Source organism: Cololabis saira, chromosome 12 (assembly GCF_033807715.1).
Source record: "Cololabis saira isolate AMF1-May2022 chromosome 12, fColSai1.1, whole genome shotgun sequence".
NCBI classification, from domain to species: domain Eukaryota; kingdom Metazoa; phylum Chordata; class Actinopteri; order Beloniformes; family Belonidae; genus Cololabis; species Cololabis saira.
In genome coordinates, this window is record NC_084598.1 from 31,988,157 (window position 1) to 32,001,631 (window position 13,475).

Here is a 13,475-nt window from a genome sequence, read left to right on the forward strand (position 1 = left end):
TTTCAATCCACTTTTAAATGTTATGCCTGCAACACATCCCCCGCAAAACCCCTGACTGTTAACTTTATTGATGGTAAGCTGCGGCTTACCTTCAGTCATCCATTCCATTCCATTCTCCCTACTTCTGTTCTGTTATTCTGTTATTTTTTTATTACATCAATCATGATCAGATCTGTCCAAACATCCTCATTTCAGATCTTACTATCCCCCCACCCAGGCAGAGCCGGGCCCTCCGAGTGGGACCCCCACGTCCCCAGCCCTGCAGTTTTCAAGGCCTGGGGAACTGGCTTGTTTGAAGAGAAGTATTTATTATCTGCAATACATCCGGAGCTATGTAGTTAAAAACTGTTTTAAAAAAGTTTGAAGGCAGAATATCAAGACAGGATGTGTTATCATTCCTGAGCTGGAGCTGCACATTGCTTGTCTTATCTGTAATATTTTGTTTGTGAAAAAGGCAGCAAAGTCATTGCATGCCTTTTCGGACAGCAGTTCTTCTTTTCACCAGACAGGGTGGGGCTTCTCTGGCCGGACGTAGCGCGTGGAAGGATCACGTTATTCCGGCCAGATCCTCCCCACCCCATCTGGCACCCGAGCTGGACAGAGGGGGCATGTATAGCCCAGGACTGTTGCATGTTTTTGTGAGGGTAGCACACATTGCTACCCAAGGGAACACGGGGAGAACATGCAAACCTTTCGCCAACCCCACCCAGGGTGTGGGCGCCGAAGTCGTGGGGGAACTTAATACGCACTTCACTTGCGAGCTGCAAATCATTTCACTTCCCTCCAATTAGGAAATGAAGTTAAGCTGAACTTTCGCAGACGTTTTAACCTCAAAATGAAGCTGCTTCATATTTAAAATATCCCAAATCTCTGTGTGTGTTTAAGTGCACTTTACAGAGCAAATGTTCAGTTCCTCGTGTATCTCTGATGACTTTTCTTACTAACCAAACCAAACAAGCTACCTGTTTTAGAGTTTACATAGAGTCCGATAAAAGTAAAAAAATGAGCAGAGTTGTACTTTTCATGTGGGATTCTTCTCAGATTCCACTGCTGCTCAGATGTGGAAACTAAACTTCAGGAAAACCATGTTACTTACAAGAAAAAGACCTGACTGCCAACAAGCACAGGGAGGCACTGAGTTCAAACATGGCAGTTATAGGTAAATCACGTGGTCTCTTACACTGACGACCACACCCAGTGCAGCGGGTTGATAACAGCGGTGACAGTAGAGAGTTTTATCAGTTAAACACTTTACTCAGCAATATCTGTAACCATGTAAAACTCCAACGGCGGTGGTAATTTAGAGTATATACTGAATGGATAGTACCTACACACTTGATACGTTCTGGACCATAATACTTGAATGTATTTCAATCAGTCGACCAGTTTGATTGTAAATAAGACTTAAGACTTAAGAATTGCACACATAAATATTTTGTGGAATAAATTATAAACATCAAAAAAGCAATAAATAGAAGCACAATTTCTAAGCTTGCTTGGAATTACATTTATTTATCACCAAACAGATGGCACACAGATGGTTTTTTTTTTCATTCTCATCTTTAGATTTTTATCACTTCCAGGTGTTAATATCCATTTCTTTTGTACCACTGAGCCCTGGCAACAACATCGTTGGAGAAGTCATGACCTGTTGTGCAGGCATCAACGTTTTGGTAGGAGCTGACCCTTCCATCCCCCGTGTTGTAGGCTGCTATCCCTCCTGCCAAGACAAGATTAAAGATGCAGCTGAGGAAACCGATCTTGTCTCCGTGCAAATTCACTGATTCAATAAAACGAACCTTTCAGCTGCTGCTCTCTGCTCCAAGAGGGGAATTTGTTCTGGATGCGATTAATGAAATAAACGAGAATCTCTGTGCCTTGGGAGAGATGCTCCTCACTGTCCCAGTCCCCCTGTTTGGTGTGTCCACCTCCTCGTGGACTCACGTCAACCTACAGAGATGGAGCAAACATCGGGTGAATACTGATGTCAGTGTAATGTGGTGGGAGGATCTAGGACATGAATGGCTCCGCACCATTCTGTAAAAAATAAGGATCAAGATGTTTTTGCTTAGAATTGACATTGCAATTCTCCGGCACCCAAATATCGCAAAGAAAAACCTGTAATGAAAACGGCTCAGATTGAAAGTATCTAAACAATCATTTGAACGCTGCCTTCATCCTATGTTGACTATTTTCTCAACAGCGGTAGCAGCAATCGCTCTAATTTGTCAAAACCTAAAGATGTTCTTGTTTTGGAGCGCCCACGGTAGCACCTGCTGCTCACTGAGAAATGGGTTAAAAGAAATGTGCTTTAGACTCTCCAATATGATCTGAAGAAGTGGCTAAATTTGTCACTAGAGAGGTTTGAAAATTCACTAAATATATAGCGTGAAAGTTGCTAAACTGGCAAAATTCCGCAGGGCCGACGGGCTTGCTATGCCAATGAATCACGTGACTTAAAGCCACCTTTTCATAGGTTGACGGAGAAGACGATGAAAATGAGACAGTTGCACATAGGTCTGAATCCAGAGTAGGGTTTTTTAACTACCATAATTGTTTGTGCATACCCAGATACGAGACAAACAATATATGTCGAAACCTGCATCAGTCCCCAGCCATTTCCACGGTCCCCCCAGCCATTCTGCAGAACATTTCCGGCCCTGGACTGTCTGGAGATGATGCCAGCGATAATAGCTGGATCGATTCCAAATCTGCCTCCAACGCGTTGGATCATTGTTTTGTATCTCGCCATTCTACCAACATCAATCTGGGCCATTTGGTATGATGCACTCACTCCTGAGGGAAATAAATCAGAGCGACAGTGTGTTTATACCGAAACACTGGAGATGGAAAATATCTTTCTGCAGGTCTCGAGCACTGCTGGACTCAACTGTTTACCTGAAACACTGAGTCTATCCTGCTGAGCCGTTCCCTGTGAAGCTCCAGAGGTTTCAACCCTCCCGATGTCTCCATAACCTGCAAAAGTTCAAGTGATTACACACAAATATCAGCACAGTGATTTATTTATATGCCTCTGGATCTTTACATTGGACTGTAAAAGGAGAAGTGGACATCGGACAAACAGCTATCAGCGCTTTTAAAGGGATTTTTACAACCCCTACACTCCCACTTGCGATCACATTAAACTTTTACAAAATAGAGTGCTCCCAAAGACATTCCTATGAAATTTAATAATGGACACCAACATCATTTTATTGTGTGTGTGGCTGTGAATATGATTATTTCTGCTGTAAAGTTGAACATTTTTCATATATCCCCACATTCCATCCCATTATGGTTAAACATTGTTGTCAGCATTACACAACAGTAAAAACTATACAACTTCAGTGATATCCAGTTTGATTTGTTTTCTTTTCTCCGGCAGTTGAGACGGTTTTTTCACAGAGAAGTTCAGTAACCGTACTTACTCATTGTTCTGGTTTCCTCTGGTGATGCTCCCTGTCAGTTGAAGTGGAAAAAACTCTCTGCAGCTTCCTGCTCTGTCCTGCAAATGCACTGGATCAGGATTTATACCCGTTTTAGTTTGTTTTCACTTTCTCTTTCTTTTTTTTGTGGCGTTACATCCACATGGATAAACAAAGTCCAACACAAGCCACATGGAGAAAAAAAAACAACCTGTGAATCCTTAATCTACAGCTGCTTGAGCGGCTGCTAATTCTGCAGTATATTCGAACACCTTAAACCAGGTCCAATAAAAAAAACACACACAATACTCCCAAAACTTAGATTAAAGTATCTCTTAGAAATTAAAGAACCTTTAAAACATTAATATAATTTGTGAACATGTTAAAAGAGCCATTTTCACAGTTTCTTTTTCTTTCTTTTTTTTTTTACATGTGAAACACAAACCAGATCCAGTTTGACAACCGCAGTACTTGGACTTCTTAAAACCAGATTAAATTAAATTAGATCAAGGAATATACAAAACTCAGTTTGTGACTTCTGAAGTCGTTATTTATATTATTATTATTATGTATATATTTATTTATTATAGTGGCTAAGTTATGAGTTTTTGATGCGCAAGTTACTGTTTGTTACTGTCAGTTTGTAAAAGCATGTTTTTAACGCTGTTTTAACAGTGTTTTAATGGTGTTTTGATGATTTTTATCAGTATTTTGACGGCGAGTATTTAACCGTGTTTTCTAGTATTTAACGTAAATTCTCTCTATAGTATTCTAGTTGTGATGTCAGGTAAGCAGCCAGATATGAACCTGGCCAATGTCGCCCCCGTGAGGCCGAAATTATTTATGCAGTTGAGGGAAAAACCACCACACTGTTATTACAAGTTATTACAGTTATTACAGCAACATATTACTGAGAGAGAAAAGAGGGGCAGAGAAAATCAATTATATGATGACTAATTATGGACTAAATAGTTGGTAGCCATGTTGCTATCAAGAATATTCAGTGGAGCTCTTGGGGAGTGGTAGCCTAGCCCTAGTGGTTACAGAAGTGGACTGGAGTCTGGAGGACCAGGTTCAAGCCCCCAGATGCAACCCAGGTCAACCACCCTGGGCCCCTGAGCAAGGCCCTCAACCCCAACCGCTCCCCGGGCGCCGTTCATATGGCAGACCACTGCTCTCTAGTCTCTAGAGATGGGTTAAATGCAGAGACCTCCTTTTTTTTTTTTTTCAATCCACTTTTAAATGTTATGCCTGCAACACATCCCCCGCAAAACCCCTGACTGTTAACTTTATTGATTGACAAGCTGTGGCTAACCTTCAGCCATTCATTCCATTCCATTCTCACTACTTCTGTTAATTTCACTGGAATTTTATGAAATTATGAAAACCTCTGACTGTAACTTTATTTTTTTATTACATCAATCCTGATCAGATCTGTACAAACATCCTCATTTCAGATCTTACTATCCCCCCACCCAGGCAGAGCCAGGCCCTCCGAGTGGGACCCCCACGTCCCCAGCCCTGCAGTTTTCAAGGCCCGGGGAAACTGGCCTGTTTGAAGAGAAGTATTTATTATCTGCAAAACATCCGGAGCTATGTAGTTAAAAACTGTTTTAAAAAAGTTTAAAGGCTAATATCAAGACAGCATGTTGTGGGCTTTAATTTTGAAACCGTTTCCGTTAGGGTTGTATAATCTAAGAGGCTGAAATGTCCCAGATTGATAAGAGGATGGAAGGCACAAGTGTTATCATTCCTGAGCTGGAGCTGCACATTGCTTGTCTTATCTGTAATATTTTGTTTGTGAAAAAGGCAGCAAAGTCATTGCATGCCTTTTCGGACAGCAGTTCTTCTTTTCACCAGACAGGGTGGGGCTTCTCTGGCCGGACGTAGCGCGTGGAAGGATCACATTATTCGGGCCGGATCCTCCCCACCCCATCTGGCACCCGAGCTGGACATAGGGGGCATGTAGCCCAGGACTGTTGCATGTTTTTGTGAGGGTAGCTCACATTGCTACCCAAGGGAACACGGGGAGAACATGCAAACCTTTCGCCAACCCCACCCAGGGTGTGGGCGCCAAGTCGTGGGGGAACTTAATACGCACTTCACTTGCGAGCTGCAAATCATTTCACTTCCCTCCGATTAGGAAATGAAGTTAAGCTGAACTTTCTCAGACGTTTTAACGTCAAAATGAAGCTGATATTTAAAATATCCCAAATCTCTGCGTGTGTTTAAGTGCACTTTACAGAGCAAATGTTCAGTTCCTCGTGCATCTCTGATGACTTTTCTTACTAACCAAACCAAACAAGCTACCTGTTTTAGAGTTTACATAGAGTCCGATAAAAGTAAAAAAATGAGCAGAGTTGTACTTTTCATGTGGGATTCTTCTCAGATTCCACTGCTGCTCAGATGTGGAAACTAAACTTCAGTAAAACCATGTTACTTACAAGAAAAAGACCTGACTGCCAACAAGCACAGGGAGGCACTGAGTTCAAACATCGCAGTTATAGGTAAATCACGTGGTCTCTTACACTGACGACCACACCCAGTGCAGCTGGTTGATAACAGCGGTGACAGTAGAGAGTTTTATCAGTTAAACACTTTACTCAGCAATATCTGTAACCATGTAAAACTCCAACGCCTGTGGTCATTTTAGAGTATATACTGAATGGATAGTACCTACACACTTGATACGTTCTGGACCATAATACTTGAATGTATTTCAATCAGTCGACCAGTTTGATTGTAAATAAGACTTAAGACTTAAGAATTGCACACATAAATATTTTGTGGAATAAATTATAAACGTCAAAAAAGCAATAAATAGAAGCACAATTTCTAAGCTTGCTTGGAATTACATTTATTTATCACCAAACGGCACACAGATGTTTTTTTTTTCATTCTCATCTTTAGATTTTTATCACTTCCAGGTGTTAATATCCATTTCTTTTGTACCACTGAGCCCTGGCAACAACATCGTTGGAGTAGTCGTGACCTGTTGTGCAGGCATCAACGTTTTGGTAGGAGCTGACCCTTCCATCCCCCGTGTTGTAGGCCGCTATCCCTCCTGCCAAGACAAGATTAAAGATGCAGCTGAGGAAACCAATCTTGTCTCCGTGCAAATTCACTGATTCAATAAAACGAACCTTTCAGCTGCTGCTCTCTGCTCCAAGAGGGGAATTTGTTCTGGATGCGATTAATGAAATAAACGAGAATCTTTGTGCCTTGGGAGAGATGCTCCTCACTGTCCCAGTCCCCCTGTTTGGTGTGTCCACCTCCTCGTGGACTCACGTCAACCTACAGAGATGGAGCAAACATCGGGTGAATACTGATGTCAGTGTAATGTGGTGGGAGGATCTAGGACATGAATGGCTCCGCACCATTCTGTAAAAAATAAGGATCAAGATGTTTTTGCTTAGAATTGACATTGCAATTCTCCGGCACCCAAATATCGCAAAGAAAAACCTGTAATGAAAACGGCTCAGTTTGAAAGTATCTAAACAATCATTTGAACGCTGCCTTCATCCTATGTTGACTATTTTCTCGGTAGCAGCAATCGCTCTAATTTGTCAAAACCTAAAGATGTTCTTGTTTTGGAGCGCCCACGGTAGCACCTGCTGCTCACTGAGAAACGGGTTAAAAGAAATGTGCTTTAGACTCTCCAATATGACCTGAATAAGTGGCTAAATTTGTCACTAGAGAGGTTTGAAAACTCACTAAATATATAGCGTGAAAGTTGCTAAATTGGCAAAATTCCGCAGGACCGACGGACTTGCTATGCCAATGAATCACGTGACTTAAAGCCATCTTTTTATAGGTTGACGGAGAAGACGATGAAAATGAGACAGTTGCACATAGGTCTGAATCCAGAGTAGGGTTTTTTAACTAATTGTTTGTGCATGCCCAGATATGAGATAAACAATATTTGTCAAAACCTGCATCAGTCCCCAGCCATTTCCATGGTCCCCCCAGCCATTCTGCAGAATATTTCCGGCCCTGGACTCTCTGGAGATGATGCCAGCGATAATAGCTGGATCGATTCCAAATCTGCCTCCAACGCATTGGATCATTGATTTGTATCTCGCCATTCTACCAACATCAATCTGGGCCATTTGGTATGATGCACTCACTCCTGAGGGAAATAAATCAGAGCAACAGTGTGTTTATACCGAAACACTGGAGATGGAAAATATCTTTCTGCAGGTCTCGAGCACCGCTGGACTCAACTGTTTACCTGAAACACTGAGTCTATCCTGCTGAGCCGTTCCCTGTGAAGCTCCAGAGGTTTCAACCCTCCCGATGTCTCCATAACCTGCAAAAGTTCAAGTGATTACACACAAATATCAGCACAGTGATTTATTTATATGCCTCTGGATCTTTACATTGGACTGTAAAAGGAGAAGTGGACATTGGACAAACAGCTATCAGTGCTTTTAAAGGGATTTTTACAACCCCTACACTCCCACTTGCGATCACATTAAACTTTTACAAAACAGAGTGCTCCCAAAGACATTCCTATGAAATTTAATAATGGACACCAACATCATTTTATTGTGTGTGTGGCTGTGAATATGATTATTTCTGCTGTAAAGTTGAACATTTTTCATATATCCCCACATTCCATCCCATTATGGTTAAACATTGTTGTCAGCATTACACAACAGTAAAAACTATACAACTTCAGTGATATCCAGTTTGGTTTGTTTTCTTTTCTCCGGCAGTTGAGACGGTTTTTAACAGAGAAGTTCAGTAACCGTACTTACTCATTGTTCTGGTTTCCTCTGGTGATGCCCCCTGTCAGCTGAAGTGGAAAAAACTCTCTGCACCTTCCTGCTCTGTCCTGCAAATGCACTGGATCAGGATTTATACCCGTTTTAGTTTGTTTTCACTTTCTCTTTCTTTTTTTTATGGCGTGACATCCACATGAATAAACAAAGTCCAACACAAGTCACATGGAGAAAAAATTGCTAATTCTGCAGTATATTCGAACACCTTAAACCAGGTCCAATAAAAAAAAAACCCACACAATACTCCCAAAACTAAGATTAAAGTATCTCTTAGAAATTAAAGAACCTTTAAAACATTAATATAATTTGTGAAAATGTTAAAAGAGCCATTTTCACAGTTTCTTTTTCTTTCTTTTTTTTTTACATGTGAAACACAAACCAGATCCAGTTTGACAACCGCAGTACTTGGACTTCTTAAAACCAGATTCAATTAAATTAGATCAAGGAATTTACAAAACTCAGTTTGTGACTTCTGAAGTCGTTATTGAACTTGTGGAAGTGAGAAGAACTGAAGTAGGGAGTGGGGAGTGGGCTTTCCCCTTCTTTTTCGACAATATGTTGACTGCTCAAACTTGAAATAAAACATATCTGAGATACTAAAGAGTATATAAAACAGTTTGGGATTTCTGAAACTCCAGCAGCAGGACCATCCTGCAGTATTTCCCTTTAAGCATTTCCTCCAACCTGATCTCACAAAAATCAGTGAAATCCCCACGACCTCTCAAAACTATTTTCCGTGGCACCAACATGGAAATGGTATAATTCTGTGTGAGCACCACGGATATTGTACTATACGAAGTCAAGGGGATCCGTTGCCTTGATATATACACAGATTATGACATTATTATTATGTATATGTCAGGCTGGGTGTCAGGCTGTGTTTAATCGTTTTATTGTTTTGGAATTTTAGTGTAACATTTTATTTGCATGCATGTTTTGTTGCTTTGTCTAGTTATTGTTTGAAATGTGACTTTTTCTGTTTTTGAGTTGGCATGCAATTACCTTTTGTTTGAGTTGATTAGACACAGCTGAACACAATCAACTGAATCCTGACAGACAGCTGCAGTGGCCAATAAACCACTGCAGGCTGGCCCCCCTAGACCAATGGTGAACGAGGGGAGGGTTTCCTTCCCCTTATATATTCAAGGCAGACATTCAAGCTGGGAGATTGAACGGACGGACAGAGGCCCATGAGGGTCGAGAGTGGAGGAACAAAGTGGAGGAACAAGAGTGGCTGGACGGAGAATGGGCAGAGCTGAGGAGGATGGACGGACGTACAGAGGCCCATGGGGGCCCAGGTGGTTGGGGAGCCCCCGGCGGACTCGGACCGGGGATCCCTGTTGGCGTGGGCCAACAGGGAGGGGGCACTGAGAGGGCACTGGAGGACAGTGAGCCCAGAAAGACTGAGACTGTTCATCTTTAACCTTTTTTAACCTTTTATGGATTGGCCATTTTAGAAACAGTTCTATTTTTAGTGACTCCCCCACCCCTGATTTTATAACCGTCTTGGAGCAATAAATGTCTGTTGCTGCACCCCTGCTTTTTGTTGTGGGTTACTAAGCGCTGCTCACCCTCGAAAGTATTTAATTGGGGACTTGAACCACCCCTGTGACATTTGGCGTTGTTGGCGGGATTCGAGTTCGTGAGCAGTGCTGGGTACCCACAAAGTTTTAAAATGATAATTTATCCTGGTGCCCGTTTTTTGTTGGGCCTTAAAGAAGGCCCTCTGCCCCAAGCCCTGAGGATGTTTTGCCCATCGTAACAGTGATGCGACCTTTGCCCATATGCAGCAAGAGAGACCACCGGAGGCTACTGGTGGGGCTGATGGATGCTGCTGAGAGCTAGCTGCAGCACGAGACCACCGGAGGCTACTGGTGGGGCTTTTGGATGCTGCTGAGAGCTGGCTGTGGCACGAGACCACCAGAGGCTACTGGTGGGGCTGATGGATGCTACTGAGAGCTGGCTGCGGCACGAGACCACCGGAGGCTACTGGTGGGGCTGCTGGACGCTGCGGAGAGCTGGCTGTGGCACGAGACCACCAGAGGCTACTGGTGGGGCTGATGGATGCTACTGAGAGCTGGCTGCGGCACGAGACCACCGGAGGCTACTGGTGGGGCTGCTGGACGCTGCGGAGAGCTGGCTGCGGCACGAGACCACCGGAGGCTACTGGTGGGGCTGCTGGACGCTGCGGAGAGCTGGCTGCAGCACGAGACCACCGGAGGCTACTGGTGGGGCTGCTGGACGCTGCGGAGAGCTGGCTGCAGCACGAGACCACCGGAGGCTACTGGTGGGGCTGCTGGACGCTGCGGAGAGCTGGCTGCAGCTGCTGGGATAAGGAACCGCTGGAGGCTGCTGTTGGTGGACATGGGGATTGTTGACAGGGACTGCCAACGGTAAACTGTGGGGGGATGTCAGGCTGGGTGTCAGGCTGTGTTTAATCGTTTTATTGTTTTGGAATTTTAGTGTAACATTTTATTTGCATGCATGTTTTGTTGCTTTGTCTAGTTATTGTTTGAAATGTGACTTTTTCTGTTTTTGAGTTGGCATGCAATTACCTTTTGTTTGAGTTGATTAGACACAGCTGAACACAATCAACTGAATCCTGACAGACAGCTGCAGTGGCCAATAAACCACTGCAGGCTGGCCCCCCTAGACCAATGGTGAACGAGGGGAGGGTTTCCTTCCCCTTATATATTCAAGGCAGACATTCAAGCTGGGAGATTGAACGGACGGACAGAGGCCCATGAGGGTCGAGAGTGGAGGAACAAAGTGGAGGAACAAGAGTGGCTGGACGGAGAATGGGCAGAGCTGAGGAGGATGGACGGACGTACAGAGGCCCATGGGGGCCCAGGTGGTTGGGGAGCCCCCGGCGGACTCGGACCGGGGATCCCTGTTGGCGTGGGCCAACAGGGAGGGGGCACTGAGAGGGCACTGGAGGACAGTGAGCCCAGAAAGACTGAGACTGTTCATCTTTAACCTTTTATGGATTGGCCATTTTAGAAACAGTTCTATTTTTAGTGACTCCCCCACCCCTGATTTTATAACCGTCTTGGAGCAATAAATGTCTGTTGCTGCACCCCTGCTTTTTGTTGTGGGTTACTAAGCGCTGCTCACCCTCGAAAGTATTTAATTGGGGACTTGAACCACCCCTGACATATATATTATTCTTTATTATAGTGGCTAAGTTATGAGTTTTTGATGCGCAAGTTACTGTTTGTTACTGTCAGTTTGTAAAAGCATGTTTTTAACGCTGTTTTAACAGTGTTTTAATGGTGTTTTGATGATTTTTAACAGTATTTTGACGGCGAGTATTTAACCGTGTTTTCTAGTATTTAACGTAAATTCTCCCTATAGTACTCTAGTTGTGATGTCAGGTAAGCACAGTGGCGCCACCAGGGGGTGGCCACGGCCCCCCCTACAAATTTGCATGGCCACCCCATTTGCCTCAATTAAAAAAAAAAAACAAAAAAAAAACACTTGCTGGTCACATAGATTGTATCGTCAGTTATGCATTTCATCCCAAATCATTTGGGCCAAATGCACAGCCAGCCAGGCCCAGGAAGCCGCTCTTGATCTGCCATCACTCACAGTAGTACTATTACTCCATGCACATTGGACCATTAGTCACATTAAATGTAACACAGTAAACCTAAGTATATCAGTAGGCGTTTCTTTTAAGTATTTCTGAGCCTGTATACTACAACAGTATAATAAAAATCCTGTAATGATGGCTTTATAGTTTTGGTGTCCACCCCAAGAATTTAAGTGGCCCCATCTGGCCCCCCCTATGAAACATTTTTGGAAGCGCCCCTGGGTAAGCAGCCAGATGTGAACCTGGCCAATGTCGCCCCCGTGAGGCTGAAATTATTTATGCAGTTGAGGGAAAAACAACCACACTGTTATTACAAGTTATTGCAGTTATTACAGCAACATATTACTGAGAAAGAAAAGAGGGGCAGAGAAAATCAATTATATGATCGATGACTAATTATGGACTAAATAATTGGTAGCCATGTTGGTATCAAGAATATTCAGTGGAGCTCTTGGGGAGTGGTAGCCTAGTGGTTACAGAAGTGGACTGGAGTCTGGAGGACCAGGTTCAAGCCCCCAGAATGCAACCCAGGTCAACCACCCTGGGCCCCTGAGCAAGGCCCTCAACCCCAACCGCTCCCCGGGCGCCGTTCATATGGCAGACCACTGCTCTCTAGTCTCTAGAGATGGGTTAAATGCAGAGACCTTTTTTTTTTTTCAATCCACTTTTAAATGTTATGCCTGCAACACATCCCCCCCCAAAACCTCTGACTGTAACGTCATTGATGTATGTAGTACAAGCTGCGACAAACCTTCAGTCACAAAAAGGACATTGATGTGGTCTGCTCATTTTGTAAACTGTCTGCAGAAGACTTATGTCATTTATTTTGGTCTTGCCCCATCTCGTGTAATTTGATGACTATGATTTCTCCCTCTCATATGAAAATGTATTGTTTGGATTCTTTTCTTACACCTCTAGCAAAGTAAATAAATACTACATCATAAATTTAATTCTGTTACTTGCAAAATTTCATATTCACAATTCAAACAATACATGGCAACAATCCAATATTCTAAAAATAGAAAAGCCATCCGAACCTCTGAGTTATGTACTACTAGGTATAACATTTTTTTGAACTGATCTATAATTTCTGTCTGTGACTGTTCCCCTGGCATCAACTGTTTCTATGTATGTTTTGTTGGTTTTATAATGTTCTGTTGACAATTTGAAATAAAGAAGTGAAGAAAAAAAAAAAAAAGACTAACCTTCAGTCATTCATTCCTTTCCATTTCCTTTCCATTCTTCTTCTGTTAATTTCACTGGAATTGTATATTTATTTTTTTGTTACATATGTATTGGAGCACTTGTCTGATGTTCTTCGTATATAACTTAATCTCAATAAAAAAATAAAACAAATTAAAAAAATCACCCTCACCTCATTTCGGAGTTCGAGAGCGTCAAAGCTGCGTGCAGCTCTTTTACCATCTGCGCATGCGCCACTGCGCAACTGTTGCGCAACCAAACTCCTGTGAGGTTTGCAACGGAGCCAGATTTTTACCTGAACTAATTATCCTCCTGAGCGCCGTGACAGCCGAAAAACTCGTGTAATGACAGACATTCTGCATGGGCTGAATAGCAGATAAGGGTATGTGATATTAACAAGAGCGCGCAGGTGATATAAACGTGTTTCTTTGCTCTTTGCACGCTTTGTACTGTAGCTTAGCATTAGCTGGT

The 13,475-nt window shown here is 43.0% G+C and overlaps 3 protein-coding genes across 5 annotated transcripts in view; 1 reads left to right on the forward strand and 2 right to left on the reverse strand.

The window, feature by feature from the left end:
• Positions 1–1,502: 1,502 nt before the first annotated feature.
• LOC133456542 (lysozyme g-like) lies at positions 1,503–3,552 on the reverse strand. The gene is made up of 5 exons (XM_061735038.1): positions 3,429–3,552; positions 2,899–2,976; positions 2,600–2,796; positions 1,800–1,950; positions 1,503–1,720 (listed from the first exon to the last, which is right to left on the reverse strand). The coding sequence occupies exons 1-5, from the start codon at positions 3,430–3,432 to the stop codon at positions 1,587–1,589; spliced, it is 564 nt and encodes a 187-aa protein (XP_061591022.1). The 5' UTR covers positions 3,433–3,552; the 3' UTR covers positions 1,503–1,586.
• Positions 3,553–6,266: 2,714 nt separating this feature from the next.
• LOC133456543 (lysozyme g-like) lies at positions 6,267–8,321 on the reverse strand. The gene is made up of 5 exons (XM_061735039.1): positions 8,186–8,321; positions 7,657–7,734; positions 7,358–7,554; positions 6,569–6,719; positions 6,267–6,489 (listed from the first exon to the last, which is right to left on the reverse strand). Exons 1-5 carry the CDS (start codon positions 8,187–8,189, stop codon positions 6,356–6,358), a joined length of 564 nt encoding a protein of 187 aa, XP_061591023.1. The 5' UTR covers positions 8,190–8,321; the 3' UTR covers positions 6,267–6,355.
• Positions 8,322–13,251: 4,930 nt separating this feature from the next.
• mtor (mechanistic target of rapamycin kinase) overlaps positions 13,252–13,475 on the forward strand; it is a 120,982-nt gene continuing 120,758 nt past the window's right edge. For 2 of the 3 annotated variants that reach the window (XM_061736614.1, XM_061736616.1), the window contains exon 1: positions 13,265–13,413. The gene's annotated coding sequence lies outside the window, so the exon portion shown is untranslated. Of the gene's footprint in view, positions 13,414–13,475 lie in introns of all 3 variants that reach the window. The other variant, XM_061736615.1, reaches the window with a different exon arrangement.

Bases quoted from the DNA above. Each gene is read 5' to 3' on its own strand.
- LOC133456542 (XM_061735038.1), bottom strand. The intron at 2,797-2,898 runs GTAAACAGTTGA...TATTTCCCTCAG, and splicing joins GGATAGACTCAGTGTTTCAG to GAGTGAGTGCATCATACCAA. The intron at 1,951-2,599 runs GTTTCGACATAT...CCATCTCTGTAG, and splicing joins ATGGCTGGGGACTGATGCAG to GTTGACGTGAGTCCACGAGG.
- LOC133456543 (XM_061735039.1), bottom strand. The intron at 7,555-7,656 runs GTAAACAGTTGA...TATTTCCCTCAG, and splicing joins GGATAGACTCAGTGTTTCAG to GAGTGAGTGCATCATACCAA. The intron at 6,490-6,568 runs GTTCGTTTTATT...TTGTCTTGGCAG, and splicing joins CAGAGAGCAGCAGCTGAAAG to GAGGGATAGCGGCCTACAAC.